The following is an 18,179-nucleotide window of genomic DNA, read 5'->3' on the forward strand; positions in this document are numbered from 1 at the left end:
GGTGCCAAGAAACTGCCACTCTCAGCAAACAGCATAATCTATTTATCTGTAGAACTGTTCCCACTGGTCCTCTCCAGATTCACCTACTCTCTGACAAGAATATCTCCATGATGAAGTAGAGTCAAATCCAGTTACAGGAATAAGAGAAACTGAACCCAGAGAAAGATCTGGCCATCCTAGACCAAAGCCAGGGAAAGAAAAGCAGAGAGAAAACTGACCTCTAGTAACTCACACACACACACACACACACACACACACACACACACACACACACACACACACACACACACAGAGGCACATCATAGAGAGACATCCATAGATTCGTCTCTTGGCATTTCCTTATGTAATAACTGCATTCTTGGTGTAAACTTCACATATATCACTGCATTTATCTGACTTTGGCTCTCACATGGAGCTCTAAAAAGAATCTCCCCAATCTATCTCATCCTACTGTCCCTACTATTTTAAAAAATAAAAATATATTGACTTCAAGGTCTTGCTTTTGTTTTATTCTAGGGATTAGAAGCTGCTGCAGGTCTCTCTGTTCTGAGACTGAATACCTTTATATCAACTGATTCAATTGGTGGTTCTTGCTCAAGGGTACTTTTGTCCTTCTAGAGACATTTGACAGTATCTGGAAATACTTTGGACTGTCATAGTTACAAAATGCTAATGGAGGTCATGGATATCACTACACATTTTACAATGCCCCCCTACAACCCTCAGCACAAAGAATGACCCAGCCCCAAATGTCAACTGTACCCATGGAGAAACCTTGAACTACAGAGATATAAGAGCATGCTCATCGGTCATTTCTAGGCCATAATCTTCCTGTCCCACTTATTTTTCAATATTTGGGCTGAACTCTAAATAGCTAGAAGTGACCACAGGTGGTGAACTGACTTTTTTAACCAACCATTCAAGGGTCAAGAGGTTACATGAACATCGTTCATGAATGAGGGTAAACTCTCCTCCCACCGACATTCTCAGTTATTTAAACATTTCCAGTCCTGGGATCATGCCATGATTATCAGCCACTCTGGATTGTCAAAGTTCCCACTCTCTCCTCACTGTCTCCTAATTCAAGTTAAACTGTCCAGCATCTCTTAGGTTGCTCCCATCCCTCTGAGGCCCTGGTCTTCGTCCTACCTATCCAATCTCATTTCTCTTGAGGAGGTCACACGGAGGCTTATGTGCAGAGAACACATTGCCTTTTTTCCCCCTAAATCATTTTACATTTCAAAACATTTAATGCCTTCATTTCCTGTCCCTTCCTCTTAGCAAGAAGCACAAGGCTACAGGCCCTGTTGTTCTCAGGGTAGAAAAGAACATCACAAAGAGGCAACAGCAAATCACAACCACATACAGTGTCATAGTTCACAGAAAACTGTGTACATTTCTTCCCCACATAGGACATACTTCAAAGTAACAAAATATTTTTTTTATCAACTGTAGTGTTCCTTCTTCCCGTCAGAAGTATATTTTCTTTGTCCCTTCATGGTACATAAATATCACAGAAAAGTAGTCTTTGAAATATTTACGTCCAGTTCTTCATTGATCATAATCCATTTTGCTGTGTTTTGGTTTGTATCCCAAGGGTTGGCAGCGTCAGTTCTCATTTTCTCTCCATCCACGAGCGTTCTTCCCAAACTTATAGACCAGCCGTCGTCCGTCCACACGTTCTAGGATTTCTCGTTTGTAGTAATATCTGTAAGAAGGAAATGGGTAAGGTGGCCATTTAGCCTGAGCAGGGCAACTCTTGGCCTAGGCATTGGAAGAACATGAAGCTGCTCACCTCATGGCCCGGCTGAGCTTCTCATACGTCATACTACTATTATTCTTCTTTTTCCCCCACAGCTGAGCCACAGCTTCTGACTTCAGGAACCTGAAGATGCCTTCTGAACGGTCTTCCCATTTGATCAGCCCTGGGTTCTTGTCTGGGCTCAGGAGAATGTCTCGGATGAACTCCCATAAGTGAGTGCCTCTTGGATCTGATAGAAAGCAAGTGACAATGGCTTAGCAATGGTGCAAATCAGTGAACTGGAGAGAGAGAGAGAGAGAGAGAGAGAGAGAGAGAGAGAGAGAGAGAGAGAGAGAGAGAGAATATGGAGTGACAGCCTCTGTCTTGAAATACCGAACCACCAAATAGTCCTTTTAGAATGAGCAACTAATACAGTTGTGGAGTGGCGAATCTCAGTGATTTAACCAATGTCACACAATTGACTATTAGCAAAGCCAAGACTAAAGAATCACTGTTAACCATGTAATTTAGGCCTGGTTGCTTCTAATTATTGTTCCCAAATAGCCTGGGCTTCATTTCAGACAGCAGCCTTCAGTCATTTACCTAGCACCTCATTTGGTTACGTTACTCAACCAAATAACATCACTAGAGCACTCAAGTCTTAACTCTGAGAACACTGTGAGAGGTTATCACACAGGGGTCAGGGGAACCAACCTGAAAACTAGGCAGCTCCTGGAATTTGATTTACTTTCAGGAGATTTATGTCACCACCCCTCCCCCATGCCGCTTGCAGGACTATATGAGTTCACTTTTATGGCATAAGCTGGAGGACAGAGAATAAAGATGTCCTGACACTTCTCTGTGCCCCTCTATCCTAGTCTCTGATAGTCCATATATGTTTATAAGGTTTTATCCCAGGGAAAATCCAACTCCCACAGAGCAGGGTTGAATATTCAAAGAGACAAGTCTTAGGACAAGAAGAGGGTTGTACCTCAGCCACTCCTTTAAATCTTGTTCCTCTGTCACCCTGTTTCTTTCCTGGACAAAGGGAAACCTTTAGCCTTCTGCCCATAAGTTCTTATCCACTTAGTATCCTAATTTTAGAGAAATCTCCCAGAAGCCCCACTTTTAGAAACAGCCATACAGAAAGTCACTTTGCTAGAAAACAAGTCCCATTTAGAGGTAAAAGGATGGAGACAGAAGCAACATGGCCAGGGGACTTACTGTGCTTTTTGGTGTGGGACTTTACAGGGTGGTCTTGTTCCTTTTTCATATCAGGTGACTCTGCTAAGGAGAGAAGTAAGAACACCTCAGTTTACATATCTCCTACAAGTATCATTCTCGTCCACACACTTAGCCAACATTCACTGAATATCCACTGTGTGCCAGCACCGTTGGGCTGTGTGGCAGTACCGAAACAGAGAATAAATGCTATGGAGAAAAATAATGCAGAATAAAAAATGGGGATCAAAATGTATATATCATTATATTATTATTGTTCATCACCATCATCATCATCCTCAGACAGAGAGAATTCTGTGATAAAGGGACTTGAGGAATGTGGGGGAGTTGGCCAGGCAGAGAACCTGGGACAAGCTTTGCATAAATGAGGAAAGTAGGTACAGAGTGCCTGGGGTCACTGAGCACTAAGTCTTTGCACAGGACAGAAAGAAGCCAGTGTGGATATGAACAAGGGGCAGAAAGATGGGAACTGAAGTCTGACCACTAATGCCTTATAGGAATTTTTGAAAGAACTCTCTTCTGCTTTATTCTGAGAGAAACAGTAAGCCATGGAAAGATTTAGGTCATCTAAAGGATGTTGTTATAACATAATACAAAAATGTAAACACTTATAACAAAGAAGGATAACTTTTAAGCCAGAGGACTGCCATTTTTTGGCATGCAAAGTTACATTTTAATCACCTTGACAAAGGGGCCATTGAGGGGCCTGAGCTCAGCACAGAAGGCCATGGTAGACTATGGAAACACGGATTAGTTTAACAAATGACTCTTTATGGTAATTCTTTCACTGTCTCCATGGAGGAAGAGACAGAGACAGCACTCTGATATAAAAATTTGTCTGAAAAAAATCCAGAAAAACACTTCATGTTCTCAGGTGTAGATAGATACATAGATAGATAGATAGATAGATAGATAGATAGATAGATAGATAGATAGATAGATAGATGATAGATAGATAGATAGATAGATAGATAGATAGATAGATAGATAGATAGATAGATGGATGACAGGTTGAAAAGTTTAATCCCAGTGAAACCAAAGTTGAACAACGAAGGCTAGAGATCAAGAGGAGACGAGAGGGATAGCAGGAGACTGATGAGGCTTCACAAAATGTAGTTACTCTGGAAGAACAAGGTCTATTGTTCTACCAGCCAGTAGGATGAAAATATAATGCATGGTGATTTATTACATAGCTTACAAAGAACCAGAACCAAGAAGTCCCAAGGTTCCCAGCAGTCAGATGATGAACATTTAAGAGGTAGCAATGCCGGTGAGCTGTCACATCATGGCCCATAAATATGTTCTTATGGATCAATTAAAGGAGGCAGAGCTGGAGAGATGACTCAGCAGTTAAAAGCACTTGTTGCTCTTACAGAGGACTTGAATTTGGTTCTCAGCACCCCATGATGGTTCATAACTATCTGTAACTCTAGATCTAGGAGACCAATACTCTCTTCTGACTGCTATGAGCACCAGGAACACACATGGTATAGTATGTGTGTGTGTGTGTGTGTGTGTGTGTGTGTGTGTGTGTGTGTGTATCCGTGTGTATTATTTCTCTGTGTCTGTGTTTGTATAGGTCCAAGGGCACCTCAGGTATTGTGAAAACCATTGTTGATCTCACCCTAAGCCCCATAATCAACAGCTAGCCAATTTTAATATAAAATAATCCCTAAACACAAGTCAGAAATTAAGGAAAAATGTGTCTCTTCATGATATTATAGCACAGTTTCCTAGTCTAGGGGTTCTCTGTCGAGGTCTTCAACAGCATTCTAGACACATCAACAATGTGCACACGGGGAGGGGGCCAGGTTTGCATCTGATAGAGGAAGTTACTATTCAAAAGAATTTATGAACCACAAACCATCTATTTCCAGTTAAAGTAATTAAGAGGGCTGGAGATACGGCTCAGCATTTGAGCACTTGTACAGGGCTTGATTCCTAGCACCACAAAAGCTAAAAGGATATGATAAGATAAAATAAAATAGTTAAGAAAATCACTCCTAATTATTGAGTTCTTGCCATGTGCCAGGAACCATACTGAACATTTTACATAGTTTATCTCACGTCATTCATACAATAATGATACGAGATAGATATTATTATATAATTTATACAAAGACAGTATGAGGTTAGCACTGCTATAATTCACAGTTTGCATCTATAGGGGATTTGAGAAACATCCTGGAAGTAGAGCAAGGCTGAAAATATCCATGGTCAGATCCCAGAAGCTTTGCTTATGATTCTTTCCTAAAGAGAGGCAATTTGGTCACAGAACACACTTCTGGAATGCCTTCTGAAGAGTCCATTCACTTCCACAGTGTCTTCATCAGTAGAAAACAAAGCAATCATTCCTATGTCCTGGTGCTCTACTTCCTGGTGTGTGGTGCTGATGGGAGCCCCTCCATCTATCAGATCCCCCAAGCACCTCATACTTCCACATTCCCAAAGCTATGAGGGGATGGGATGAGAAATTAAACAAAAGAGAAACTCCCCATTCGGAATCTCTCTCCTGGCATGGATGCCAGCAGGGCCTGGCCCTACGTGGCTTTCTCTGAAATTCAGAAGGACCAATACACGGAACTGGAAAGGACACCTCTTGGCCCCCTGCAGTTCACAGGGCAAGGTTGCAACACCCCACCAGGACATGATGACATTAAAACAGGTCTGGCACCCATTCCGGTTTCCCAGTGATACATCACCCTGACAGGGCCACGTTGTTCTGGAGACAAAGAATGGCATTTAACCAGCAGGCCACAAGCAAAGCTCCTTTTCCAATGAGATCCAGGAGGGAACATGGCCATGATTTCTGAGCCAGGGATGACTTCAGAAAAACACACATTTTCTGGCCTACTGGCCTCAGTCAGTGCATGGGGGTTCCAACCTGACAGAGAATCCCTCACTTTGGGGTTATGGAATCTTTAATAACTGGATGAAATCCTAAATGTTCTCCCCCAGAAAATGCAAGTATGTTACACTAATGGAATTTGGTTAGTCATTTCAGGGATTCCTGGTACTCATTCAGGGGGTTCACAGACTCTAGATTAAAAGACTAGGGAAATTCTACACACACACACACACACACACACACACACACACACACACACACACACACACACATGTTCCTATCATCGCATGGGAAAATAAGTAATCCTGGGCAAAAAGATGAATGTTTCTTTTAGATACTCTTGCCAATAGGCAGAGGAAATCACAAAAACCCTACCAGCCTGAGCTCTAAAGCCTTTTTTTTGATCTGTGAGCTCATTTAATACAACTGCCTCGCTCCCACTCCTCTGAAGTAGCCATGTGGTCAAGTGATTCATTTTTATGAAATGGTTGACTCTACAGAGGTTGTCCAGCCTAGCTCTCTCTTGGTTCCCTCCCAGACACTTGGGGTCAAGGTGTTCTTGGGTCCAGGTGGAAGCTGTTAGACGCCCCAGGTTTGCAGTGTAAGTGGAAGCCTTTGCCTTCAGCCTAGCTACTTCGCAAGAGAGCAGAGATTAGATGGATTTGCATATGAGTCAGCCATGAGCCATTTCTTTACGGGATATACAAATTTTGGTGTTCTAATAGACCGTGCCACCCTAGCTGGAGGCTCAACAAGTCAGTAGATGAACACATCAAGCCTGAGTTGGCATGACTGGCTTTGGGACTACTGAGCAGATCAGAATACTGGTGGCAGCCATTTTATGGAATGGGCAGATAAAAAAAAAAAACAAAACAAAGCTAGCTTCCCCACCTGTACTATCAAGGAGACCATCAGTTGACACAGAGCCTCGCCTCGGCTCAGCTTAAACTTGCATGAAAACATAGAAAGATGTTTAACTGCACCCTATTTTATAGGAATGTGAAATGGCAAGACTAATACAGATGATAAAGGCCTTTCGGGGCATTCTGGCCCCATCTAGTAGAGATTAAACTATTCTGGAAGGAACTGACTTGTGTGTGGTTGCAATTAATATCCAGTCAGACCTAAAACTCCAAGAATCCACCAACTACAGAGTTGATTTTTTTTTTTAAGGAAACTAACTCTGATAGAGGGCTTGGATTATCTGTCTCATTTTCTAGCCTGTTCCCAAGGCAGGTGAAAATGATGACAGAGGTGGTCAGGAAGTGGAGAAGCAGATCATGAAGTCCATTGTAAGGACCATCTAAAACCATAACAGATGAACCCAGAAGATGGCGGCTCCCTGCTGTTACAGCATGCAGGCATAAGCTGCTACTTTGAGCCCCTGCTAGTCTGAGATTCTAGATGTATGACACAGAAAGGGGAAGGAAGACCTGGATGTGAGGTGACAAGGCTGTGACTTCCTAGGAGCCTGGGGAACTTTAAAACCCTGGAGGCTCTCGAAGCAGTTGGTTCAACTTTATCATTAGTTGACATCTTTTGCCAGGTGTTAAAGACCCAACAGGAAAGACAGGGAAGATGACAACTACCGGAAGTTAGAGTGGAAACGAGAGGGTGACTTGGGTGCTTTCCTCAACCCTGAAGCTGCTAATCTTCTCTAGGTAGGTGGCAACCATTGCCACAGAATATTATCCAGAAGGATGGCTCTTCCACAGTGACAGATATGGCCTTCCTTCCTAATTTACACAAAATACTTCAAGGGATACACACTAGGGGCTATTTGTGGGTTGGGAGGGGGGCTGCTTCAAATCACAACCACAATTCCAGACTTGCTCCCAGTTCTCGCATTCAAGGAGTCTGACCTGCACAAAACTTTAAACTAAAAGCTCTGGTTAGTTCAGTTCAAACGACCCCACACTCAACTAAAGCAAACAATGGTGGAGAGTCATTAAGTCCATGCTTTCTTTCCTATAGACACTGCTAATTTCCAATTATCTCCAAAGCAAATTTATTTTTAAACTAGAGGAACCACAAGGAGCCTGACACCACCCCCAGGGTCAATTCTTGCAGATCACTTTCCTTACAAATGATGTCTCAGCTTCACAGACCCAAAAAGGTCTAGAAACAACCAGAGCAAGGAACAAACAAAACCTTTGTTCAGCTAATTCTTATAGCACACATAAAAATGTACCATTGTCTGAAAGCCCTCTCACAAACTCCATCCCCAATGTGCCAACCTGGTTGTAACCTTTAACAAATGCAGCATCATGGATAACCCCTAGTCATATCCAGTCATAACCAATACGCCCAATACAAATATAGTTGACACAGCTCTAATGACAGAGAACTGAGGAGCCATCAAGATTAGGTTTCAAGTGTGTGTGTGTGTGTGTGTGTGTGTGTGTGTGTGTGTGTGTGTGTGTGTGTTGGGGTTGTGGGGAGGGGAGGGAGGCTGCGAGTGCAGGGCTGCTGTCCACACTTCCAAATCACTATATCTGTAGACTATGCCCAGAGGTCTGTAGGTGTTTTGAGTTCTCTAAAGCCAAACATAGTTCAAAAAATGTATGTTTGTGATGCAATTGAAAATTAAATCTAGTCTTCTCCCAAATTTAAGTACAAATAAATTTACCAGGTTTATCTCCAAAGCAAATTTATTTTCAAAATCCAAGAACCCCAAGGAGCGTTGTCTCAAGAGATTAGCAAAGCAGAGTGATACAGGAGTACACTTCTGAGGAATGTGAGGATAGTTGTTGGTATGTGGCTTGCTGGGAAGAACAGCTGCTCATGCAGATGACAACTCAGTTCCTTCCCTAGCTTTTTAATGAGAAAGACTCCAGTGAGGTAGAAATGGGGAGCGGTGGTAAGTTTTATTGATAATAAGTAAGCACAAGTAGAAGGCAAGCCCAGCCCATGTCTGGACAACTTACCAACTGGAAGGTGACTGGAGGTTGTCATGGAGATCTGAGCCCGGCAGAAAGTTTTACTGTCCAACAGATCTGCAGAAAACAAAAGGGAAGAAGGGACGTTGAGAGACCCTCCTGATGACACCGCACTGAGGCAAAGTGTCAAAGGCCCTTCAGAGTCAGGGAGGTAGTTACCTACTGTGCTACCATAGCTGGGATCGTAGAGATAGTTTTCTTCTTTCCATGTGTTCATGATGGAAGGATCTACAAGGGATAGAGGATGGCAAACGTCAACGATTGTTATCCCTGGGTGGAAGAAGTCTCATCCTAGGTGGCTGCTCATCTAAAAGGTATGGGGAAAGGATAGCAGCCAAGAAGAGGGGTAAGAAAGACTGGGCTTCAATTATCTGCTGCTATGTAACAATGTCAATCCTCCCTTTTTTCTCTCAGCTTCATGAAAATAGCTTTGTTATGGTCCTAACCATGTGATCGGCACTCATTACATTTCAGGCTGTAGAATCCTATCCTAAACCAATTCTCTTTTTTCTAGAAATTGCTCCAGCCTGGCTGTCCTTGCTTGATATCCTACCACATAATCGCCAGGATAATTTTAGTCTGGAGGGGAAAGCTTTGTTGGAGATGAATAAATGTGTAATAATGAATTAATGAGCATTCTTCTTTCTTAGGGAATGGATGTGTTTCTTTCACAAAAGGAAAAAAAAAATGTAGCCAGTCTTTCACAATTCCTTCACTGGTGAAACTCAGAAGAGTAGTTCCCCTTAAGTTGAGTGACAGCCACTGGCATCTAGGCTCTCTCCGAGTAGCTTAAGGGGTGATATAGAATTCTCAAAATTCAGGAGAAAAGAAATTTTACCAAATCACACAAATAACTTTTATGGGTGGGCCTTTGCTTCATCTCTGGGAGAAACTAAAATCGCCCCCTCACTCCCTGCTCCTTTTCCTGTACGCCGTGTCTCAACAATTAGTCCAAGTGAGACACACTCTTCAGCTTTCTGATCAGAAGGAAACTCCCTTCCACCTACCCCAAGTAAGCCCAACTCCCACACGGTCATCAGATCCAGGCCAGCTTCCAATATAAGCATTCTCTTTTTAGGCTGGCCAAGAGCTTGATGTCCCACCTTCTTCCTGGCATCAAGTTCTTGGCCCCCACTCTGGGCTGCTTTGGTTTTCCTGATACCCAGGTCCCACATGTGAGGACGAGGTAGCAAGCTACTGGCTGAGCTCTGTCTTGTTTTTAAAAGCATAAATGGTATAAAACCTGACTCACTGGCTAAGTCCTCCTGTTTATGACATGGGGATTTAGCTGGTATTTGAACTCACAGATATGTGTTTGGACACTCCAAGCCCAATGTTTTGGGGTTACACCCTCTGTCCTTGTTGGGTCACCTTGTACATCTATTGTTGTCTCTAAAAACAACCTCCAAAGAGGTTTGGGGGTGGCCTCTAAGTCTATTCTCCCCATTTCCCAGGGTGGACCTTCTCCACCCTGGAGCTCTCAACTTTTCCAAACCAGCCCCACAAGAATGTCCGGATGGTCAAGGAGGATTATCAGCTTCTTTGGAACCTCTCCAATATCACCCTGGCCCTTGCAGTGGGGCTATGTGTAAGGCCAAGGCCATTCTCTACGCCAAATCATAATCTGTCTCCAGAACTTGGGCAGACCTACAAAACACAGAGCATCCAAGTTGAAGGACGACCTCGGAAGGCCTAATTGACATGTTTAGCAGCTAGTTTTTTTTTTCTTTAATGACAGTAGACCAGGCCCTTATAAAAGGTTAAATAACTGCATGGGCTAATTTTGGTGCCAAGTGACTCAAAATTCACCCCAGGTCAAATTCTGTCCTTGGCAACTGGCACGCAACCCTCAGGGAGACCTGAGGCAAAGTTTGTCAGCCCACACAACACATAATCTATCTGATTTAGTCATAGGGAGTGACCCAGGAGCAGTGTGGCCTGCATGTTTTGTTTGTTTGTTTGTTTGTTCGTTTGTTTCATTTTGTTTTATTTTGTTCTGTTGCTGTTGTTGTTGTTATTCTTGTTTTGATTTTTTGTTTTTGTGGTTTGTGGTTTTTTTTTGTGTGTGTGTATGTGTGTGTGTGTGTGTGAGCATGCGCGCGTACGTGTGTCCATGAAGTTTGGGATACAGAGGAAAGGAACCTAAACTGTATGTAGGTACTATGAAATGTTAGAGCCCAGGGCAGGATCTTTCAAATAGAAATACCCTCAAGATGGGGATTGGTCTCTACAGCCACCTTTAAACGTCCCTGTGAAAGCTCACTAGGGCCCAGGCACTATGCTGTCTACAACATCAAGACAGCAGCTCTCTCCTTGTGAAGTTCACGCTCATGGAGGTAGGAGAACAAAGACTTGTCTTCTCTTCCCTTGCTTTCCTGACCCCAGCCTCACTCTTTCTGGGAAGGAAGCCTACCGTAGAGTCTGTGTTTACCGGGCTACTGATCTGGGATCTGTATGGTGCTATGACTGGCAGACAGACATGAGGTACTGCTGGCAGCAGAGCAGCTCACCACACACACAAGACAAAATTGGTGGCCACTGGTCCCAAGGGCAAGGAAGAGGCTTACAGCAGAGTGGCCCATTGGAGGCAAGGAAGTGACCTCCATGAATTCCTCTTCTGCCACAGTCTCCTGTTCTCCCTCCCCTGACTCTCCCAGGGCTCTGCCTGGCTGAGCTGGCTCCCTTCAGTCTCTCAGTACTCACCAGTTTGTTCAGTCTTGACAATGACATTGTGTGCAGACTGGAAAAGGTCACTGCTGCATTGGCCTGTGAAGGACAGATGGGAAAGTCAGGCGGAGTTAAAACCTGACACTTCAGTAAGGACAGAGCTGGCTCCTTTGAAGAGCTTCTGCCATCTTGCTGCCTTCCTTGTTTGCCTGTGGAAGTCTCCCAGGTGAGCCTCAGTACGCCAAAGCCTGGGACTGTCTCTCACCCCAGAAAACCAGTAGCCCAGGGCACCTACACACATGGGATCTTTTGGTGGTAGAACTGTAAATTGTTATAAACCAGAAAGCTGTCTTCTCCAATACTAGGAGTTGTAAGGTATCTGCTAGTCTAGTCTCCGTCTCCTCTATAAACTCAAGGGATTAAAGCAGGTAGAGTCCCTTACATGAGCTCTATGGTACTTTCTCACGTTAAGACATCATATGAAATCGAAGTGAGGATGCACAGAAAGGCATTTTAACTTCTCTAGCACTTAAGTCTTTGATCTTAGACTCAGTCAACCCTACCTTTATTAGATTCGTCTATGAGATGCATCTGGATAAAATGCCATGGGTGTCCCTTTACCTGTGCCTTCAGCACTCACACACCTGGTTCCTGTCACGTAACCTCATCTTTGTTTGCAACTCCTTTTGACTCTCATGTATAAAGGCAGACATGTAAATGAGTTTGTAGTGATTTTCTTCCCCAGGGATTACTGATAATTCATATTTCTGACCTTCAGTTCTCCCATCTTTAAAATGGGTACAGCATTTTTCCATAAGAATCGATTTCTAGTGTACATATATTCATAACAAATGTAAACTAAAAGAACATGTGTAGAAATTCAAACGAGAAGCCCAGACTGAAAATTCCTACCATTTTGCACTCACAGGTAAGAATAGCAAGACCAAACAAATGATAGAAGCTCAAAGATGACCGCCAGACCCCCCAGGCCTCCCTGCCTTAGGTTTCAGTGAGAATAAAGCTTCCCAGGAGGGTACATAATTAGAGTGGTACTTCTAATTCTTCAAGTGTATGTCTGCTTGTTGCAAAGATCCCTGGGGGTTATTTAAATAATAGAGCCTTGTTTTGTTTGATTCTAGAAAAAACAAAGATGAGTGATCACCACCATGAGATGAGTGAAAAGAGAATGCCAGGGTACCATATGAGGTCATCCAAAATAGCATGATGGCTGCCAGTGTCATTGTCACACTCCCTGCTGACGTTCAGGCTGTCCACAGGGCTCTAGAGCTCACATTTACTGAGCCCTAGTTACTTGTTAAACACAAGCTTTGCTGAGACATAAACGTACTTTCCAATGGGTCAGTCTCAATCTCTCTCTCTCTCTCTCTCTCTCTCTCTCTCTCTCTCTCTCTCTCTCTCTCTCTCTCTCTCTGTGTGTGTGTGTGTGTGTGTGTGTGTGTGTACACTGCACCATGGACAATTTGCAAGGTGGGCTCTGTGTGAGGGTGAGAAGTGAGGAGAGAACCTTGAGGTTTTAGGAACTAATCCAGAAATAACTACAGAAACAACCTGTGTGTATCCAACCCATTCATTCTGCTTTCAGAAATATTTTTATTATGGATCTATTTTTTAAATATCTAGTTTTTATTATTTTGTACTGTATATGACCTTGTGTGTGCCTCTGTGTGTATGTGCACATGAGCACAGATGCAGTGTGGTTTGTCATATGTATTGGGTCCCCTAAAACTGAAGTTACAGGAGCTTGTAAGACCCCCTACTGTGGGTATGGGGAATCAATTCTGCAAGAGCAGTGCATTCTCTTAACTGCTGAGCCACCTCTCTAGTCCCTGTTCTATGCCTTTAAAGGAAAGGGGGAGAGGTGGGGCTAGCCTTCTCCCTTCCAGAGACACAGATCTACTTGCCTTCTTAAATACACTGGACTCCCATTTTAAAAGCCAGGGTCTGGGTTGGGTATGCTAGTTCATTCCTGTAATCCTAGAACTTGGAAGGATAATTAAAGAGGATTTTGAGTTCAGGGACAGTCTGAGTGGCAGAGAGATTTAAGGCCAGCTTATAACCACAAAGTCCAACCGGGTCTCAAGTTAACAGAACAAAAACTTTTCTAATTAAAATTTTATAACTTTTTAATTTTAATTTTATAACTTTATCTTTTCTTTTTAAAAATTATTTTGTTTTTATTATTGATGATATTTAACAATGAATGGCTAAAAAATGAAGATATTAGACTCTGTCAAAAAATATAAAAGGGGAGTAGAGAGATGGCTCAGAAGCTAAAGGACTTTGATGCTCTTGTAGAGAATCCAGATTCAGTACCCTGTATTCACACTGTGGCTCATAATCATTCATAATTCCAGTTCTAGGAGATCCAACACCCTCTTCTGATCTGTTCATGAACACCAGGGACACATATAGAGCAGATACAAACACACAGGTAAAATACTTGAATGCCTCAAATAAAATTATATATAATTAAATATATAAATATATAATGTATATAATGAATAATGCACAATTCATAATGCATAATGTATAGTGTACAATGTATAATATAATAAATACACACATGTACACACACATACATATACATACACACACACACACACACATATAATGTAAAGGAAAATCTTGTCTTGCTGTGACAGGTATCCTGTGGATAAGCTACTTCTGTCTCTCTGGAAATGAAGGCATCCACAAGAAGTGTTTCATAAATGGTTCTAAGGGATAAGACACATAGCATACCCCAAACTTTGCACCTCTCCTCTCTTCTCTCTACTACTTCCCTTTCCTGGGAAATGTAATTTCCTGAGAAGGCACCCAGCCAGCTGTGGAGCCCCTGCTCTTCTTGGGTACTACTCACCGTTCCACTTAAGATGCTGTAGGTTGCTGTATAGCAGCTGCCCAGCTGAGCCTGCTGCCCTCGTGAACTCCTGCAGACTCATGCCACACAGGTGTTCTCCGCTGATGTCGAACTCCTGAAAAGGGATGCAGCTGGCATCCAGCTGGTTGGTGTCCAGGAGGTGCTGCAGCCATTCCCACACCTGGTATTTGGTCCAGTACTGAGGGTGGATTTCATGCCACTGGCCTCCAAAAAAACCACTGGAAACTGCAAAATAGGGGAAGATCCAGTGAGTGGCTTCTGCTTGTTCCTGAGTGGTCTCAGACACAAAGGAATGGCTGTGAGTTAATGTGATGGGGACCATAGTCATAGCCCCCACACCTTGTGAGCATCCCTATGGGAGCTGAATACAGAATGTACTCTGAATAGCAGGCTCCTAACATGTGAGGGTTTTACCCAGTTGTGGCAGGACGTTTTCATATTCTTCCTAGTGTGATGTCCATCTCCGAATACTAGATAACACACAACACCTTAAGTACTCTGAACTCACTCTCTACCCTACCCTCAAAGAAGAGCCGATGTGAAAGAGTTGGTTATAGTTCATCTACTGTCTAGCTGACTGTACCCATGCAAATACATTAACTTTGCCAGAACACCTCATGAATATCAAAAACATCCCTTATATAATGCCATATTTGCATATAACCTACACATTTCCCACTGTATTTTAAAATCTCTAGAGTAGCTACAATCCCCACAACAAAGTAAATGCTCTGTAAATAGTTAACACTGGATTGTTTGGAAAATAATGACAAGAAAAGATTTTGTATTTTCTCAGCTCAGATGCAGTGTGTGTGTGTGTGTGTGTGTGTGTGTGCGTGTGTGTGTGTGTGTACATGAATTTGTTTATATGCAAGTGCATGCACATGAGTATTGAGTGGGTGTGTGGAGACCAGAAGTCACTATCTGGCATTTAGTATAGCTCTCCATCTTATTTTTTGAGACAAGGTTTCCTCACTGAACCAGGAGCTCACTGATTTGGTTAGACTGGCTGGCCACAGAGATACAGTGATCCATCTACCTGCCTTCCAGTGCTAGAATTACAGATGTGATCTACCACATCTGCCTGGGTACTGGCAACTCTCAATTCAGATTTTTATACTTGCCTAACAATCACCTTAGCCATGGGTGATCTCTGCAGCCCCCAGATGCATTTTTTATAGGATTTAGATGAGTGTGTAGGTGTAGAAACCTGGGATGCAGAGGGCTGAGGAGAATTCTCTCTCCCACTCTCTATTTCCTCTTACACACACACAGAAAGACAGAGACAGAGGTACAGAGACAAAAGCTGAGATCCATCAAATACAGATCATTTTCAGCCAAAAATGGGGCCTTAAGTTAGGCTTCCTTTTCTCTGATGGCTTTGCCCTTCCCTGAAGTGACACAGTCCATTTGCTGACCATGTGATGTCTCCTCGCCCCTGGCTGATGACTGCAGCTGCTCCAACACCTGGCTGCCACTCAGTTCCTTCAGGAGCTTCCCACTCTCCCTGAAGTAACATACAGAACTGCCGTGCCGTGCACTGCAGCCCTTTGCTAGCTGCTTTTGAAGTCACCTGTGTCCTCTGAGTTTTGTTTCTCTGATGTCTGTCCTCAGGCCCCTTTCTATCTTCCCTTTACCGCTGCTGAACTCCTGGTTCCCTTTCTTTTGAACTCAGAGCCACCCCCATTTCCCTACCTGACTTTGAGAACTGGACCTCCGGGAATTGAGCTTGTGATTTCTCTCCACAGCACCTGTCCCGTCTTGCTTATCTTTATAGATCTCTTAGCCCTGGCTTGTTCTTCTTTGCAAACTGTATGTTCAAGGCCATGGACTCCTATCTTACTCATCTTATATCCATAAACACTCCACTGGAGCCATAGTGGAAGCTTACTACATAACCAATATGATTCCGTCTCAACTGAAGAGCAAATAATGCAGAGGTAGAGACATGCATTGTGAGGTAATTTGGATGACGAGGTGAAGTGCATTACAGTGGTAAACTGCTGAACGAGATATGTTTTAATGTTCCATGTGCATAGCTACCTTGTGCCCGCTTAAGAGAACTGTAAGGAATTGACCCAAATCCCGTCTCATGAATGTTCACAACTACTCCGTTTTCCAGAAGCTACCACTGAGCCCTGGTCAGGGGACAGCATTCTGTGAGAAAATGTATTTATAAGGAAAGTATCCCTAACTGTCCCTTCAAAATCATGCTGGCTAAATACTTAAAACTTTAGCACAACTGCAATCACCAGGGACTCTGTTTAAATGCAAATCCCAATCCAGTAGGTATGGGCTGGGGCCTGAATTTCTGCTTTCTTAGCAAGCTTTGCCATGCTGCTGCTGCTGCTGGACTATAGAGTGACAGGATGATTCAGGACTCTGTTTCCCATAATGCCTGGGGGCTAACCCTTCATCCCACCCAGAGGAAGTATAGGAAGCAGGGAAGGTCTTAGGCAATCTCATTTTTCTCCCCCTTCAGATCCAGCCTTTGCTTCCAGACCTCAGAGACAACAAGAGCAAGAAGTCAAGATCAGTCAGGATATCAAGGTGATGGCCATCGATACCTGGCACTCATAGGATGAGCCTCATGGCTCTTATAGCCAAGCAAATGCATCCCCACAGCCTTCCCTACAGGAGACAGCAACAGGGCAATGGAAGGGAGTAAGGACCTGGAAAATGTAGTCTAAAACTTGAGGTATATAGAAATTCTCCTGCAAAAAATACAAAGTTTATAGTGGGTGTTTCCAAGTCCTTACTACTATTTTTATTATTATTGTATCTCACATGTGTCACTGTTTAAAGATGAGAAGTGTTGTTGTTGCTACTGCTGCTGTTGTTGCTGCTGCTGTTGGGATGACCTCTACTCCTAAAATAATCCCATTGCTCTTTGTGGCAGGCCCAGGATCCTCTCCCCTGTGCATTCAATGTGAACCTAATTACACACAGTTTCTGATATTCTGTTCAAACCTGAGAGAGGAGAGAGAGAAACTTGCCTGAAGTTGGCTAGGAGAGGACGCCTCCCTCCTCAGGCAATCATCAGAGTCCCCCGTGTCAGGGTAACTTTCTCTACCATTTAGCCATCTTCCCCCTCCCTTCAGTCTTGATAAGGACCAGGGTCTTCTTTGGAAGCTCCAGAGTTAAAGAAATAAAAGTGACATCGGAATTGTACTCCCTGCTAAATCTACTGCTCCAGTTTTCTCCAAAGCCTGTGGCATGCCACGACTTCCGGTTCTCTTTAGATTTTTTTTTCTTTCTAGTTCCCTACAGCAAGTTCCAGGTCTACCACAGAATATGTAGCTGTCCAGAAAGGACAGCAGTTTGAGGAGACAAGTAATCTAAAACAGGAAGGGCACCTGTTCATGTTTCCTCCCATGCCTGGCTGGGACTCCAAGTTAAAAGAGGAGCGCCACGTGGACCCAGAGAATGTCACCCTACCATCATCCTCGTTCTTGCTTCTCAAACTCTTCTCTCTGACAGGACACGTCTGTGTGTCAAGGTAAATGTGAGTGGCAGCATCTCTGGGGTGGAGGTGGGGGTGGGGATGGGGTTGGGGGTGGGGGTGGAGGTGGGGACAGGGGGAATTAGCAGCAGGTGAGGGTGCACTGAGTCCCAGCAGCCTGACTGTGCTGAATGCCTTCACAGGGAAGCACAGAGCCCCTGATGCAGCTTTCATTGTGAGCCGCAGGTTGGATTAGCAGACATTACCTGCAAGTCTTGTCACCAGGCCCTCCTACTTTGAGTCTGTATGTTACACAGTAAAGCACTAAACGACAGCACCTGGTTTCTTGACCAATCTCTCTTCCTTAAATCAGGAAGTGGTGGTAAACAAGCAATCTCTCT

At 43.6% G+C, this 18,179-nt stretch overlaps 1 protein-coding gene across 3 annotated transcripts in view; it reads right to left on the minus strand.

The window, feature by feature from the left end:
* Window positions 1–320: 320 nt before the first annotated feature.
* Window positions 321–18,179, minus strand: part of Ehf (ETS homologous factor) — a 38,261-nt gene continuing 20,402 nt past the window's right edge. Inside the window, exons 3-9 of one of the 3 annotated variants that reach the window (XM_032903811.1) lie at window positions 14,316–14,561; window positions 11,474–11,536; window positions 8,930–8,998; window positions 8,759–8,827; window positions 2,966–3,028; window positions 1,796–1,991; window positions 321–1,708 (exon numbers count right to left, since the gene is read on the minus strand). In XM_032903811.1, coding sequence (XP_032759702.1) covers window positions 1,609–1,708; window positions 1,796–1,991; window positions 2,966–3,028; window positions 8,759–8,827; window positions 8,930–8,998; window positions 11,474–11,536; window positions 14,316–14,561 — 806 coding nt within the window. In that variant the 3' untranslated portion in view covers window positions 321–1,608. The remainder of the gene's footprint in view (window positions 1,709–1,795; window positions 1,992–2,965; window positions 3,029–8,758; window positions 8,828–8,929; window positions 8,999–11,473; window positions 11,537–14,315; window positions 14,562–18,179) is intronic. The other 2 variants (XM_032903810.1, XM_032903809.1) reach the window with 2 other exon arrangements.

This window comes from Rattus rattus, chromosome 5, assembly GCF_011064425.1.
Source record: "Rattus rattus isolate New Zealand chromosome 5, Rrattus_CSIRO_v1, whole genome shotgun sequence".
NCBI lineage: Eukaryota > Metazoa > Chordata > Mammalia > Rodentia > Muridae > Rattus > Rattus rattus.